Source organism: Lissotriton helveticus, chromosome 1_1, assembly GCF_964261635.1.
Source record: "Lissotriton helveticus chromosome 1_1, aLisHel1.1, whole genome shotgun sequence".
NCBI classification, from domain to species: domain Eukaryota; kingdom Metazoa; phylum Chordata; class Amphibia; order Caudata; family Salamandridae; genus Lissotriton; species Lissotriton helveticus.
In genome coordinates this window covers 1,440,944,662-1,440,961,414 of record NC_136057.1, presented here as the reverse complement: position 1 = coordinate 1,440,961,414, position 16,753 = coordinate 1,440,944,662, and the positions used below count along the sequence as shown (strand labels likewise).

The 16,753-nt window shown below is 48.6% G+C and overlaps 1 protein-coding gene across 4 annotated transcripts in view; it reads right to left on the bottom strand.

The window, feature by feature from the left end:
• The window catches only part of CC2D1A (coiled-coil and C2 domain containing 1A), a 322,722-nt gene that overhangs the window by 199,199 nt on the left and 106,770 nt on the right, over positions 1 to 16,753 (bottom strand). The window contains exon 1 of one of the 4 annotated variants that reach the window (XM_078685558.1): positions 12,368 to 12,549. The exons of 1 other annotated variant lie outside the window; for it this stretch is intronic. In XM_078685558.1, the coding sequence (XP_078541684.1) occupies positions 12,368 to 12,430 (63 nt within the window). In that variant the 5' untranslated portion in view covers positions 12,431 to 12,549. Of the gene's footprint in view, positions 1 to 11,844; positions 11,977 to 12,367; positions 12,550 to 16,753 lie in introns of those variants that run through there. 2 more of the 4 variants (XM_078685572.1, XM_078685561.1) reach the window with 2 other exon arrangements.

Genomic DNA, 16,753 nt, shown 5'->3' with positions numbered 1-16,753 from the left:
CTTTCCCTACAGGATGTCATGAGTGCCATCGCCGGCATAAAGGCTTCGATGGGTCAGCAATACGAGGCCCTTGCCTCGAAGATCGATACGGTGGCCTTTGACGTCACTTTGAACCTGGCGAAAACTAATGAGAGGGTCAAGTCCTTAGATTTGAAGACATCCAGCCTGACTACCGACGTCTCCGACATACAGACTGAAGTCGGCAACCTGCGTTCCTCGAACAACTTGATGGCACACCGGCTTGAGGATTTTGAAAATAGGGCACGGCGAATAACGTACGCATTATTGGAGTCCATGAGAACCATGAACATTCTTCGATAGATCTCCTGGTGGAAGATCTTGTTTTAAATCATCTTGCCCCCTCCGGGCTCAGCAAATTCTTCGCCGTTGAGCGAGCCCATCGAGTTCCAGTGGAAAACCAAAACTGGGTGCCCCCCCCCCGAGGCCTATCATTGCAAAACTTTTACACTTTCGTGATAGAGACGCTATCCTGCAGGCCTCTCGGGTGGGCGGCCCGGTGAAGTTCGAGAACACGTCCGTTACCTTCTACCCAGACTTTACTCAGTTGGTTCAAAGGCAGAGAATGGGTTTTCAGGGTGTGAAACGGAGGCTACGTGACTTGGGCCTTAAGTACGCCATGCTGTTCCCAACTAGACTTCGGATCGAATATGAGGATCGAACATTTTTCTTCGATCGCCCGGAGAGTGTCAGTGACTGGCTTGACTCTTTGCCTAAAAGGGATGATCGATCCGAGCACCCTGGTGGTGCCGAGGGTGGTTTGCCAGAGCAAGAGTGACACTGTGGTTCCCGACGTCTGAACTTTTCATTCGTATTTCAGCTTTGTTTAGATTAGTTTAATGACCAGGCGACAGGCACACTGCTTGTTGGGGTGGCTATTGAGTCTCACGCAGGGGTGCAGGGTGGGGGGAGTTGTAACGGGTTCAAGTCGGGGGTGGTGGGGTGGTGTTTGTTCGCTTGTTCTTTTTCGCAAGGCATCGCATTGTATTCTTTATTGCTTCGATTGATGTGTTCTTTGTGGAGTGTGCTCTGCAGTCTCTTCGGGAATGGGGGGTAGTGAGTTGAGACTGCTGTCTTGGAATGTCAACGGGTTGGGGGATAGGATAAAACGAGGGGTTGTGCTGCAGTTTTTGAGACGTCATTCTCCTGATTTTGTCCTCCTGCAAGAGACACATTTAATTGGTAACGCTTGTCAAGCCATGAATAGACAAGGCTATTGCTTGGTTGCTCATTCCGGATTTACTTCTGGCTCTAGGGGGTGGGTATTATGGGAGAGGTGTGGCGCCGCGGCCGGGGCGACTGACGCTGGAATCTGGGGATCAGGGTTCGATCCCCGGCCCCGGCGGCAGGTTAGCCCAGCACCATGCGACTCTGGGCAATAGCTTGCTTAATCTTCCCGACGGCCCCCAGCGCCTAGAGACCCTAACGGGTGATTGTGCGCTATACAAATGTGGATTATTATTATTATTATTATTATGGTCCGGTCTTCCCTCCCCTTTGAGATTGATGATGTAATACTTGATGATAGGGGGTGCTACGCCGCGCTCACTGGTAGATGGGAGGGGAAGACGCTCTCCATACTCAGGATCTATGTCCCCCTGGCCTGCAGACTCCCACCTTTGCTGATATTGGACGGGTTGTTCTAGGGCTTCCTGAAGGTCTTTTAATCCTGGGTGGGGACTTTAACTCTGTTGTCTCTGGCACCTCGGATCGCTACCCTCCCAGGGATTTGGCTGGATCTCAGTTGTGGATGAGTGGGTTTTTGGAAACTTTCGGGCTGGTGGATAGTTGGAGGTTGATGCATCCTGCGCAGTTACAGTATACCTTTCATTCAGGTGCCCACGGGAGCCTCTCCAGACTTGATTATCTCCTAATGCCAGCGGCTCAATCCTCCTCCATCAGGGAAATCGACACCTTCCCAGGGGCATTTCAGATCATTCCCCCTTGTGGCTCTGTGTGGAAGCTGGGGTGTGCAGCGAGGGCAGGGTTGCTCCCATCAACCCCTGGTATCTCCGGAATCCTAAGATCCGCTTGGAGCTGATAAAATCTATTGATCATTACTTCCTCGATAACGTTGGATCTGTTTCTTCTTCTGTGTCATTGTGGGAGGCTTTTAAGACTGTTATACGTGGACATTCTTTGTCGTTAATTACTGGTGCCAAGAAGGCCAAATGTGAGGAACTGGTCCGCATTGAAGCTGAAATAACTGTGATTGAGAGTGACCTCGAGGCGGGAGTCACCCGTGCTAAACTCCAATCCCTCAGCTTAAAACAATCTGATTATAAAGCCCTGGTGACCGACGCTGCTAAGGTAATGAACAGAGTGCAACAGGGTAGGCTGTATGATGTGGGTGACAAGGCTGGTAAATTGCTTGCGTGGCTTGATAAGAAGGAAAGAGCGAATCGTGTAGTTCCTGTGATTGAAAGGTCGGATGGAGTGTGTGTGACTGACCCGGCTGGGATCATTGACTGTTTTGTGGATCATTTCCGTACTGTGTATTCTTCAGTTTGTGCTAGGGACGAGGAGGATTCTCAGTTGTTATTGCGTGACATTGCATTGCCCTGTCTCTCTGATGCTGATGGAGATTTCATGGACGCGCCGCTTACGACAGATGAAATAGCAATTGCCATCCGCTCCCTTCGTTCTGGTAAGGCTATGGGCCCCAATGGCTTGCCTATTGAATTGTACAAACTGCGACCTGACAAAATGGCGCCCTATCTGAGGGAAATGTTCCTTGAGGCGCTGAAATCTGGTTCCCTCCCCGCGGATCAACGGCTGGCCCCAATCGTGGTAATACACAAGGAGGGTAAGCCGCGCGACCGCTGTGCCTCTTATAGGCCCATCTCCCTTTTAAATGCCGAACCCAAAATTTTAGCCAAATTGTTGGCTAACCGCTTGGTTAAGGTGATCTGTGATTTGATCCATCCGGATCAATCCGATTTTATCCCGCATCGCAATACTGCCCTTAATCTTCGGCGGCTTCATGGAGTTCTCGCGAGAGCCGAGACCCTCTCTGAGCCGGCCATTTTGGCTTCCCTGGATGCCACTATGGCCTTTGATACTATCGAATGGCCTTATCTCTGGGCGGCTCTCGCCAAATTTGGTTTTGGCCCTATATTCATTGCATGGGTGAAACTTCTTTATGAGAAGCCTCGGGCGCAGGTTGTGGTTAATGGGAAGGTATCTGGCACTTTTACCCTTGGACGTGGCACTCGGCAGGGCTGTCCGTTGTCTCCCTTGCTTTTTGCCCTGGCGCTCGAACCACTGGCCGCATGGCTCCGTTGGGAGCCCTCGATAAAGGGCATTAGGTGGACTCCTGACTTCGAGGATCGTATTTCGCTTTATGCGGATGATATCCTTTTGTACCTCACATCCCCCCAGAAATCCCTGAATGTGCTTTTTGACGTTTTAACTTCATTTGGGAAGAACTCAGGTCTTGTTATTAATTGGACGAAATCCTGTGTCTATGTGTTAGCAGGAGGGCTTCCCACCATGTCTCGCAGATTCCCGATCCAAGTCACAGAGTCAGGGTTCAAGTATTTGGGGATTTATATCTCCCTGGATCCTGTGATTCGCTACGAGCGCAACCTGCTTCCCCCGCTCCAGCGACTGAATCTCGATGTCTCGCGCTGGCGTCGGTTACCGCTGTTGCCGCTCGGGCGTGCTGCTCTTTTTAAGATGATGTCACTGCCGAGATTTTTGTATGCACTCCAAAACTCCTTTGACCCTATTCCCTCCGGGTTTTTTCGGAGGTGGAGAGCCTACAGCGTCGTTTGTTTTGGGACGGACGCGCGCGCATTGCTCTCCCCAAACTTACGCTCCCTTGGTACAATGGGGGCATTGCTTTCCCAGACATCAAGCATTACTACTGGGCCTCTCAATTGAGTGCGATTAACCATGCAACCTACGCACCGGGTCCTTCACCGGCTTTCGAGATGGATAAATACCTTTTACCGGGCGGGAATTACAGTAGGGCGCTTTATTCCAAAGGGATTTGCAAGACGTTAACTGGGCCCACTAGGATTGCTGTGCGAGTTTGGCGAGATGCGAATGCGGCCTTGGGATGGGGTGATAGATTGACTTGTGCGGCTCCGTTGTATGCCTCTGAAAGATTGGGTTGCTTATGGAGAACGAAAGGTTTTGAGAAATGGGACATGATTGGTATCAGTAGAGTGGGTGACCTCTGGACCAAGGGTAATGTTAAAACCTTTGAGGCGCTGAGGACGGAATATGAGCTCGGATAAAAGGAGTTTTTAAGATACGTGCAGGTCCGCCATGCCTTGCTGTCGGTTTTCGCTGCAGGCACTGACGTCCCCGAGTCCTCTCCTCTCGAGGACCGTATACTGGACGGTTATGTCCCTGACAGCACGATTTCATTGATTTATAAAAAATTGATCAATAATCGGACTGATCTATTTGTGCGTCTCAGAGCGGTATGGACTGAGGATGGGTTGGAATTAGATGACGAAGACTGGCAATCCGCGTTGTCGTCGCCCAAGGAGGTTGCCATTCCTGCCCGTCTTCGCTTTGTCCAACTTAAGATCCTTCACCGTATATATGTTACTGGTCCGAATCTGGTGCGAATGGGCTATTCTCTGGATGGGTTGTGTAAACGTGGTTGCGGCATGCCTGGAACCTTTCTTCACATCCTGTGGGAGTGTTCGGCGGTGGCGGGGTTTTGGGCCCGAGTGCATGCGGTGATGGGAAGAGTTACCGGAGTGTCGTTGTTGCCCGAGGCTAGGCGCTGCCTGCTGAACGTGTGGGAGCCGAATGATTACACTGCTGCTGAGATCCGTTGGGCGACCCTTGGTAACATGATAGCTAAGAGAGACATCGCACAGGTGTGGGGTTCCCAGAGGTCGCCCACGGTCTTGGCGTGGAAGGAGGGCATGGATTGGTGCATGTTTAGGGAGAAAACGGTGTATCTGGCTAGGGGTAGACCTAGGAAATGGAACGGAGTCTGGTCTCAGTGGAATGCCTATCGTGGGAATATCTGTACTCCCCCGCAAGACTTATTACCTGATGTTCCCTTATCCCCCTAAATGACGTTCCATGTGTTGTCTAATACTATGAGTGCTGCACTGTTTCCTCACTGCCCCCCCCCTCTCTCGACGGATTATAAGTGTATGATTTTTCCTGAATATTCGGAGTAACACTCTATGTGGACACATGATCGCCTTTACTGTATCTAATGCCTTGATTATTGTTGTTATATTTTATTTCTCAATAAATGATGTAAAATGTATAATGTTTAAAGTGTGCGTAATCGGAAAAATAAAAACATATAAAAAAAAATCCCTCTGCTGTATTCCCGACAGGCGGCCCGACTGCATGTGAATGGAAAAGTTTCAGCCCTTTTTTCCATGACCAGGGGTACTGGTCAGGAATGCCCCGTCTCCTATACCCACCGACCCCACCGCCCTAGACACCGCCTCCCGCAACTTCAGACAATGGATTGACAGATGCGCCAACACCCTCGCCTTACTCAAGAAACCCTCCAACAGCTGCACCAGCAAGAAAGCCACCTGGTTCACCGAAGAGCTCCAGACCTCCAAAATAACATGCCGGAAACTGGAGAAGAAATGGCTCAACGAACGAACACCAGACAGCCACACAGCCCACAAGAACGCCACCCGCAGACATCACCACCTCATCAGATCAGCCAAGAGATCGTCCTTCAAAACCCGCCTGGATAACAACGCTCACGACAGCAAAGAACTCTTCAGCATCGTGAAAGAACTCTCCAACCCCAGCGCCAACACCAATGACATCCCGTACTCACAAAAACTGTGCGACTCGCTGGCCACTTTCTTCCATCGCAAGATCGCTGACATCCACGACAGCTTCAACATCTCGACCGCCCCGACAACGCCAGACTCCACCCCCCAATCGAACCCCACCCGCACCAACCGCCTGACCTCCTGGACCAACGTCAATGATGACGAAACACGCAAGATCATGAACTCCATCCACTCAGGCTCACCGTCTGACCCCTGCCCACACCACATATTCAACAAAGCAGACGCAGCCATCGCTCCCTCAAGACAGCCACATTCCCGGAAATCTGGAAGGACGCCGAGATCAACGCCCTTCTCAAGAATCCCAAGGCGGACCCCAAGGACCTCAAGAACTTCCGGCCCTTCTCCCTGCTCCCGTTCTCAGCAAAGGTCATCGAGAAATTCATCAACACGCAACTGACCCGCTACCTCGAGGACAACAACATCCTAGACCCATCCCAGTCCGGATTCCGAAGAAACCACAGCACCGAGACTGCTCTCATCGCCGCCACAGACGACATCAGGATCCAACTTGACAACGGCCAAACATCAGCCCTCATCCTCCTGGACCTGTCAGCCGGCTTCGACACGGTCTGCCACCGCACACTAAAGACACATCTCCAAGAAGCCGGAATCCAAGAGAAGGCCCTGGACTGGACCACATCCTTCCTCTAAGGCAGAACCCAGAGCGTCCGCCTTCCCCCCTTCCGCTCCAAAGCCATCAACATCATCTGCGGCGTACCCCAGGGATCATCCCTCAGCCCGACGCTGTTCAACATCTACATGGCCCCCCTCGCACACGTCGCCTGCCAGCATGACCTCAACATCATCTCCTACGCCAACAACACCCAGCTGATCATCTCCCTCACCAAAGAACCGCGCACCGCCAAAACCAACCGCCACGAGGGAATGAAGGCCGTCGCCGAATGGATGAGGAACAGCCAACTGAAGCTGAACTCTGACAAGACGGAGGTCCTCATCCTCGGAACCACCCCCTCAGCCTGGGACGATTCCAGGTGGCCAACCACGCTGGGAACAGCACCAACACCCACCGACCACGCCGCAACCTGGGATTCATCCTCGACTCCTCCCTCTCCATGTTGAAGCAGGTCAACACAGTCTCCTCCTCCTGCTACAACACCCTCCGCATGCTTCGCAGGACCTACAAGTGGATCCCCACCGAAACAAGAAGAATGGTGACCCAGGTCCTCGTCAGCAACAGACTAGACTACGGCAACGCACTCTACGCAGGCATTCCGGCCAAGCACCTACGACGCCTGCAACGCATTCAAAACGCCTCCGCCCGACTGATCCTCAACGTCCCTCACCACAGCCACATCACCCCCCACCTGAGAGACCTGCACTGGCTCCCCGTCGAAAAAAGGATCACCTTCAAGCTACTCACCCACGCACACAAAGCCCTCCACAACACCGGACCAGCCTACCTCAAGGGCAAACTCAGCTTCCACACCCCCACCCGCCAGCTCCGCTCAGCCAGCCTCGCCCTCACCTCGGTCCCACGCATCCAACGAACTACCTCCGGCGGAAGATCCTTCTCCTTCCTCGCGGCCAAGACCTAGAACACCCTCCCTACCCACCTACGGCAGACCCAAGACCTACTCACCTTCAGAAGACTCCTCAAGACCTGGCTCTTCGAGCAGTAGCAGCACACCCTTCCCCTCAGCGCCTTGAGACCCTCACAGGTAAGTAGTGTGCTTTATAAATAGATTGATTGATTGATACCATTTGCGATTGCGATGAAGACGCTTGAGGCCCGGCTCCGCCAACACCATGCTCATCGCGAACTTGCATACACTTCTCGCAGAATTTTAGTACCAATGTATGCGGACAACGTCACTTTGTAATTCCGAGACCAGCATATACACCTAAACCACATAATCAGGGAATTTAACAGATTTTAGGGATTTTCCAACTATTGAGATCAACTGGGCAAACTCAAATATCTTCCCATTGATTGACGAGACGTCACCCTTCCCACCGGAATTTTCGCTTGCCTGGGCAGATGGCCCTGTTAAATACCTCGGATTTGGCTCAGTCGAGATGTTGATGCCTTGTGGAAATCCAACTGTGGACACCTACTTACACGACTGGACGAGCAAGTCGAACGCTCCCATTATTGCTGACTGGATGACAGGCAATCGCAAAAATGGTCATCCATCCAAAATGTCTTTATCGACTTGGCAATTCCCTTACTACATTATTTCCGTCTGCAACTTAGGTCGCGCCTCGTCTCCTTAGCTAAGCCAGGTGGACAGCCCCATATTTCCTGGGAGGTTATGACACTCACCTTCGAACAAGGCAGATTGGGTGCCCCTGACATGGACTTACATAACCTTAGTGCAAAGCCACAGTTTGCCCACCATTGGCATTTTCCTACACAATTCCTTGCCCACACAGCCCCTGAATCTGATCACACAGCGCCTTGTCCTCTTCCGATAAGATTGTTTCTTGCCCCTAAACGTCTGCGGGTGCAGATCGCCACTGTTGCATGCTCAGTGTGGGCATAGAACTAGCTCAGATGCAGGGCCTGTGCCAAGCATTTCTTCGCCCCCTCTGTGCCGCTTATAGGACACCTTCCTTTCCCCATCACTCAAGACCTTGGGACCCGCTCAAGACTGCATAAACTGCACCTCACAATCATGAGCTCGATCTACCCTGACGACACTTTCATTTTGCTGCAACAAGCGTTACAAGGTGAAGATGTTGACCTATTAGAAACGTTCATATACTATAAATTACGTGCTGCGACCCGTTCAATACATACCACATTCTCAGACGCCCCACCTACATTTCAAGTGCTTGAAGTAACTCTCACCACTCCATCTCCCCGCAAGTTAATAATGCGACTATATGCTGGAATGCAAAAGTCTGTGCCAATAAGAATCTGTTCAAGCCTGCGAGTACTCCCCTAACTACAGACTTTGCCTTATTCATTTTAAATACATCCACCGTCTTCACTGCATTCCTGAGCGGCTGTTCAGAATAGGCTTGATTGCAGATACGAATTGTACACACTGTACCACACCCAACACCGTCTTTCTGCATTTTGCCTGAGATTGCCGGGCTTTATCAGATTACAGCCCAAGCTAGTTGCGATGATTAATGACATTACTGGACATGCCCTCAAACGCACTCCTCTAGTTGCGCTATTGGGTTATGTCAAAGAGGTGCCTTTTGGGGAGCTTAAATTAACCACGCTCCTTATACTGCTTGTCAAGCACAGTGTTGTGATGAGATGGGGTTGTCGCCTATTGCCGCTCACGACTGACTAGCTCAGAGACACAGTGTATTGTCAGGAACAACTTGCTGCCTTTTGGGCGCTAATGCATTTGCACTCCCAGCATAGGGCTATTTGGAGTCCCCTTGAATTGTATCTCTCTGCCCAGGCGAACATGGCAGATCACGGACATGATGTTGCAGATGCTGCGCCCTTAGCAGCCAACAATACTACTTATTCCCTGCTATGCTCAGTACTGTTACCTGGCTAGTGAATCTTATATACCACTGCACGATACAGACCTGTTCATCATCCCTCCTTAATTGCAAATGATTCAACATATAACTGCTGAGTGACCGGTCTTCTATGTCCCTAATTCCCCCCTCCCTGATTTCTTCTCTTATTAACAGCAGAATACTGCAGTGCCTAATCTAGACGCATACTTGCTTTTGTATTATTTTCATCACCATATATTGTGATCGCTGTAATCTCTATACGTCTGCAATGTTTGAAATTTAATAAAAATAATTTTTCTTAAACTATATCTAAGAAGGCATTGTTGTCCCCTCATTTGTGACATTCTCTCACCACTTGCCGATTTCTCTGCTCCCACCAAAATCAAAAACATGTAGCCCCCCTCATCTGTCACTTCTCTCTGAACTGTCACTTATCGACATTATTGTCAGTTACCTACATCATTATTTACTGTCTCTGACTTATCACCAAATGCACCCGACCTTTCAAGACCCCGCCGGTTGCGTTTTCTCAAACCTTTCTCCTACCCAGATTTATTTTGTGCTCCCCATGTGAACCTGTCACCAACTCTCTTGCATTTTACTCCTGTCGCTGACCCACAACTGTCATTCACTGTCTCGCATGTTTCTGTACCTACATGTGACCTACTGCTTAACTGTCTCCCTCCGGGTTACAGCTTCCCACTGCATTCCCTGGCCTGGTACAGCCATCCTCACCTTTGATCCCTCTGAGCCCCACCCTCACTTTTTCGACATCCCCATCACAGCCCTCTCTCATCTGACTAGTCAATAACCAACCAGTGGAGTGCAGTCACCTGTCAGCATCCTCTTTGACCTGCTGTAGCCCCTACGCACCTGTTACTGCTCCATGCGATCCCTGTCACCCGAGGAATAGCTTCGGGGAGGGGGGGGGTGGTCTTTAGGGTGCGACACCCTCCAAATAAATGTATTATTAGCCTGGTAGCGGGGTCAGGAGGCCCAAGTCACGTCTGCTGTCTATTTTTATTTTTCTCATTGCGCGCCAAAAATAAAAGACAAAACAGTGACCTTTGATGTAAAACAGGAGAGAGACATAGATATACATCTGGTGGCTGAATTTCAAAATCTGAAACCCGATAACCTGGAATCAATACCAGCTTTTCTGCTTCTCTAAAATGTGTGATGCTTGACAAACATTTTATTTCACAGAGATCTTCTTTTTCTCTATTATCAAATATGAGAGCACTTTTAATAAATTGAGTTCAGGATGTGTGCTGTATAAGCACCTCTTATTACTGACTGAATAAACTATAATGTTACTCCATCTACAATAAGAAGCTAGGCCACGTTAGGATTTACATGACTTCTGCCTTGTCTTAGATCACTAATGGCATTGTCGGTGTGGGGTCAAGACATTAATGTTTCCAAGTTCATGTTAAAAACTATTACTTTTAATAAGTGCCCGTCTATGACGCAATATAATCTGATGTACTAAGTAAGTAACTTACTTACTTACTAAGGTAAAACGCTTTTGCATGTTAAAAGAAATACACTTTTTTTTTATTCTGAAGAGACTATCATATATTTACATTATGTTTTTTGTACGATATACATGCCAAACGTTTTCATGGCTTGGCTTATAGACTGACTCTTACAGCCAAGCCAGACCCTCAGCTCACACTATTAATTTGCTGGCGAGCTCACTCTTATTTGCACAGTTTGCTCTTCACAAACTGCACTTCTAAAGTACTTCTGTTTTTTTAGTAGTACTTTAGAAGAGCAGTTTGTGAATAGCATTTTGTAGTACGTCTTTAGTACTAATGTAGTCGTACAAAATTGTCCACAAAATGCAGGTAACTAGCCCACAGGCCCTTCAATTTATTGGAGAACTGTAGGTACACTTTTTGAGTAAACTTACACTAGGATTTTGTGAATAGCCAAAAAGTATTAACCATATTTAAAAGTGTATATTACTGAAAAGGGTAATTTACCTTTTTGAATTAGCCAATATGATGACTGGTTAACTAAAAATAGTAAATCTGCACCCATAAAAGTTGTCCTTGAAAAGGTGCAAATCTGTAATAATTTTTAGAATTCACAGTCAACGGAAGTAGTAGGCTTGGAAAGCTGTGCCGGTCTCAGGTTTTCAGGCATACTATTGGCAATCAAACACCGAAAAGGTGATGGGACGAATGCTTGAAATAGTTTAACTAGTGGCAATAGCTTGGGGTAGCATTCCAACCAATCGCTTTTCATCGACTGTGCCATTCTAGATAGAGACTCACTGAATGCAAATCAGTACTGCCTCTGTTCTTCATGGAAACAGTCCATCCCTAACCTTGGTAGTTTCAACCCTCCACCTCACTGCATTTTTAGTTGCGAAATTTGAGATTCAAGCCCCTCGAATCTTTCTAAGCTATGCCCCTGCCTGTCACAATCCCATCACATGCCACTGTCTTTATTCACCAATTCTAGCTGTACCGGTGACACGCCAGTTAACTACCTTTTTTCAGTAACAGCCTACACAGACTCTCACCAGCCAGCACACCCATACACAAATGATACTGCCCTCCCTCACCTGGTTCTGTCAGTATTTGCGACCAGCCCCTGAAAGGCACCTGTCATCCTCTCACTTGTCTACGCCCCTTATCTTTCACCTAAACCGCACTGATGGTTTCATCTGTTACTGCCCTCCAACTGTCATAGTCTTACGTCACCTGTCGTCGCCCTCCTTCGAATGCTGCTGGCCCTGCTCCCCTGTCACAGCTTCCCTCCTGGGACAGCCGAGTCCCAGTTATTCCCTGCCACCACCCCACAGTTGTCATTGCAATCTCTCACCATTGTTGCAACTTCACTTGTTCCTGACTTCGATCGCTAACTTTCTCACCTGTGGTCCTCCTCCCCTGAAAATGCCTCGTAGCTACACACACGGCCCCTCAGATCGCACACCAACCCTCTCAATGAGATCTTTCTAAATGCACTCCACATAACAACACCTAACCCTCATATGGTTCAATATTATTTCCTCCAAAACTACATGCTTCACCGCTCGAGTTCCCCCGTTACTCCCTCTTTCGTCCTTCCCTCTTCACCGTGCTCACCTCCCGGGCTCGGGCTGCCCCCTGACCTCGAGCAGCCCCCCTGCCCCGCTGCTTTCGATCCATACCCTTTCGCCTTTCTACCTCTCTTCCGCCTTCACCCGTCGCTAATCAACAAGGTTTTGCTTTCCGGCCGCGGCTTCTGCCCGCAGTGGCGCAAACGCGACCATCAAGCAGCAAGTGTCGGAAACCAGGAAGCGAAGTGGGCATAAAAGAGGGACGATACCTGTCACCTAGGACTTCCCGAAAGCAAAATATTCTCTTTAATGGCTCACCGGGCAAAATAAACACGGCTACACCCCTCACGCTGGCATCCAGTCCCCCAAATATTCAAATTGTGGAGGTGCCTGCATGCCAGTAAGCCCCCTAGGGCGGGCACTCACTGTTTCTTTAAAGGCCAGAATATTTTTTAGCGTAAATTGTTCCTGCTTAAAAAATCATCCTGTTAAACGCAAGTCAAAGGTGAAATTAAATTGTCTCAATGTTTTTAAGTCGCCATCCTTCTCTGTTTTAAATCGTTGGTATAAATTATGATGCTAATAGTAATTGCATTTACATGCTACTTAATTTGAAGCGACTGCCAACCCATCATCTACGTTCTATGCATTATACCTGTCAACTGAACTGCATTTGGTGGGCGCCAACAACTTTTTAGGTCTCGCCTGAGACTTCTCTTCGAGACATTTAGTAAGTGGCTTTTAAAAGTGCCACCAGAGACTTTTGCTGGCCTACAGCTTGAGCTCGTGCACATGTACAGCTGCCATCTGTGTTTTTTTTATAGCTGTAATCAGGCTCCTCTGCTTGCACTACCCCCTCCCTTTTCCCACTCCCTTTTCCCACTCCCTCCTGGTCAGCTTAATTTGAGTCTTCTAGCTGTGAATAAAAAATTAGCTAGCTATCGCGCCAAGAATTTTCAATTCTGTTAAGGACACGGAGGCGAGGATTATGCTTTCTCTTTCATTTATTGCTACACACAGCAGCCAATGAAATTTAGTATTGCATATCAAAAACTACATTTCCCATGATGCAAATAACACATCACATCCTGTCATAGCCCATAAGAGCCAGTCAATACCAGATATCCTCCTCTTTCTTTGCTTCGAACAGTAAGTCCTTAAAATAACTTAAATCCAACAATAACATCCTCCAACGTGGAAGAACAGCCAACTGGAATGAAACTTCTTCTCAACAGGAAGCATATTTAGTCCATCTTCTTTTCAGAACCTGAAAGAATGAGAAATAGAGCCAGTAAATTCTGCTTAAACAGACCATAAAGCCATGGATGGGCAAAATCATTACAATACATGTAATATAACCGGGTGGGATAATCCTCACCTCCGTGTCCTTAACAGAATTGAAAATTCTTGGTGTGATAGCTAGCTAATTTTTTATTCTATTACAGGACCGAAGGCTTCGTATTATGCTAGTTTAACGCTGATGAAACACTACAGAGGAAATATCACCCACAGGTTTATAATAAAACTGCTTGAAAGTAGATTCCGAGGGCCAATCAGCAGAATGCATAATGTCCTGAATAGTAGATCCTAACACAAAACTCTTAGAGGCCATGGCTCCACGAACAGAGTGCGCCCCAAAAAACTGGGTATCAATACCCGCCTCTTGCATAACATATTTCAACCATCTGGCTATAGTAGCCGCAGTAACAGACCTGTATGGTTTCTGCAAAGCAATTAATAACTGAGCTATACCTGTATGCCAAATAGACCTTGTATATTCCTCAAAGGCCTTAAGGCATTGCACCACACAAAGCTTAGCATTACTTGGAAAAGCATGGTAATCAACACTTCTAGACATTGTCTTGGTCCTGGCAGTAATATTAAAAGAGAATCCTTCCGGAGTATATACTCTACCTGTAATGTCGAAAGCTTTAACATCTGATGTCCGTCTACATGCCGCAAGACATAAAAGCATAGCCAACTTGGCCGAAAGTTGTTTCCTTGTCAACATGTCATTTTGGGGCCAAAGATTAAACAGGGAAAGAACTAGAGAGACATCCCATAAGGAAGTATACTTAGGTTTGGTTGGATTCACTACTCTAATCCCTTTCAGAAGCTTACATACTAGCGGATGCATACCTACAGGCTTACCTTCAATTGGAGAATGACCCGACATAACAGCGGAACCAAAATTATTAACGGAACGATATGCCAATCCCTCGGAAGCTTTCAGAGAAAGAAAGTTCACAATGTAGGGTAATCCCGCCCCCAACGCACGCACCAACAAACCCAGCCCTTCCAGGCTGAAGAGTATCTCTTTCTGGTGGATGGAGCCCAAGCTTGATTGATAAAGGCTGAAGCTTGCTCCGAAAACCCTGGCATTTGCCAACGTTGCCGGAAAGTCTCCAGGCCATCAGGGACAGTTGCCCCGACATTACCACCGGGTGCATCTCTCCATGAGGGCCCCGGATTCGGGAATCTTCCTGGGGAGTCGCAGCTCACCTCCAGAAGACTCGGGAACCAAGGCTGCGACTTCCAGAGCGGAGTCACTAAGATCACTTCCGCCCTCTGTCGCATTATCTGTGTATACACTGGAGGGATCAATATGAACGGGGGAAAGGCATAGTTCAGACACTGGGACCAGTCCTGAGTGAAGGCATCCGTTGCCAGAGCTAACGGATCTGGTCTCCAGCTGAAAAACGGAGGCATTTGATGATTCAACCTGGACACAAAGAGGTCGATCTGGCATGGCCCCCAGATCTCTTGTATCCAATGAACTACCTGAGGTTGGACTTGGCAGTCGCTGTAGTCCTGAGATGTCACGAATGCCAGTCCCCCACCACATTCGACTGGCCCGGAATATATTCGTCTGTGACCGATATCTGGTGACTTAGGCAATGGTGCCAGAAGTCCTTCACTATGTCTACTAACATGGAGGATCTTGTGCCTCCCAGTTTGTTGATGTAGCGAACCGCCGATATGTTGTCCATCCTTAGTAGGATGCAAAAGCAGAATTGCTTGGGTGACAAGGTCTTGATCGCGAATGAGCCGGCGAGCAGCTCTAGGCAATTGATGTGGAGATCTAGTTCTTGAAGGGACCATCGTCCTTCTGTGAAAATATTTCCGCAGCGCGCCCCTAGCCCCAACGGCTGGCGTCGGATTCTATGACAATTTCTGGAAGGGAGCCGAAAATGGCCCAACCGTTCCACGCTTCCACGTGGCCTAGCCACCACTGAAGTTCCTGCTGGACCTCTGATGACAGAGGAACCAGGTCCATGTACGAGAGACCCTTCTGCAGATGTTGAATCTTTAATCTCTGAAGGGCCTGAAAATGAAGGGGACCTGGAAAGATCACCTGAATAGATGACGCCAGGAGACCCACTATCCTGGCAATGACTCTCAGTGAAACTGTCTGTTTGGACAACAGAGAGCGTAGTTCCTTCTGTATGTCGCACAATTTGGAACGGGGAAGGCTCAAGTGAGCCGCGTGAGAATTTATGACAAAACCCAGAAAGTCTATTTTCTGTGATGGACACCGTACGGATTTGGCTTCGTTTACCACAAACCCGAGATCTTGCAGCGTAGCAATGGTCATGCGCAGGTGTTGTGCCGCCATCTCTGGCGTCTGCGCCATGATCAATATATCGTCTAAATACACTATCATGCAAATCCCTTGCTCTCTGAGGTAGGCTACCACTGGCTTCAACACCTTGGTGAAACACCATGGTGCCGAGGAAAGTCAGAAAGAAAGGACCAAATATTCGTACCACCGGTCTCTCCACTGTAATTGCAGAAATCTCCGATGTGGAGGAAAAATCGGAACAGATAGGTAGGCATCCTTCAATTCCAGACGGACCATCCAGTCCCCCAGTTTCTGAAGATCCGCCAAGAGATGGATACCCTCCATCTTGAAATGTTTGTAGACCATGTAGTGATTGAAATCTTTCAAATTGAGTACCAACCTGTAACCTCCGTCTTTCTTCTGAACCAGAAAAATATTGCTGCAGAAACCGTGAGGGCCCTCGTCGCAATGTGCTATTGCATGTTTCTGCAGCAATTCTTCAATTTCTGAATCTATAAAAGCGCATTCTATTTGGGAAAAAGACAGCTGTCCGGGCCGTCTGTTCTGAGAGGGGACCTGAAAGAAATCTAGATGAAAACCCTGAACAGTTTCTAAAATCCAAGCGTCCTGAGACAAGTGAGCCCAATTGTGAAAGAAGTATCGAATACGACCCCCCAAAGGGAGTGGGGAAGTGTCTGGAGCACTCACCTGAAGATTCTGAGGCCTGGAAGCCACCACGGTAGGCTCCCCTGTTGAAACATCTCTTGTTGAAACGTTGCCTGGTAGGGTAGAACGTCCCCCCACGGGTGGAATCCCAATCGCCTCTGCCTCGGCCAAAGTCGCCTCTCTGGGGGCCTTGGAAAGACTGGC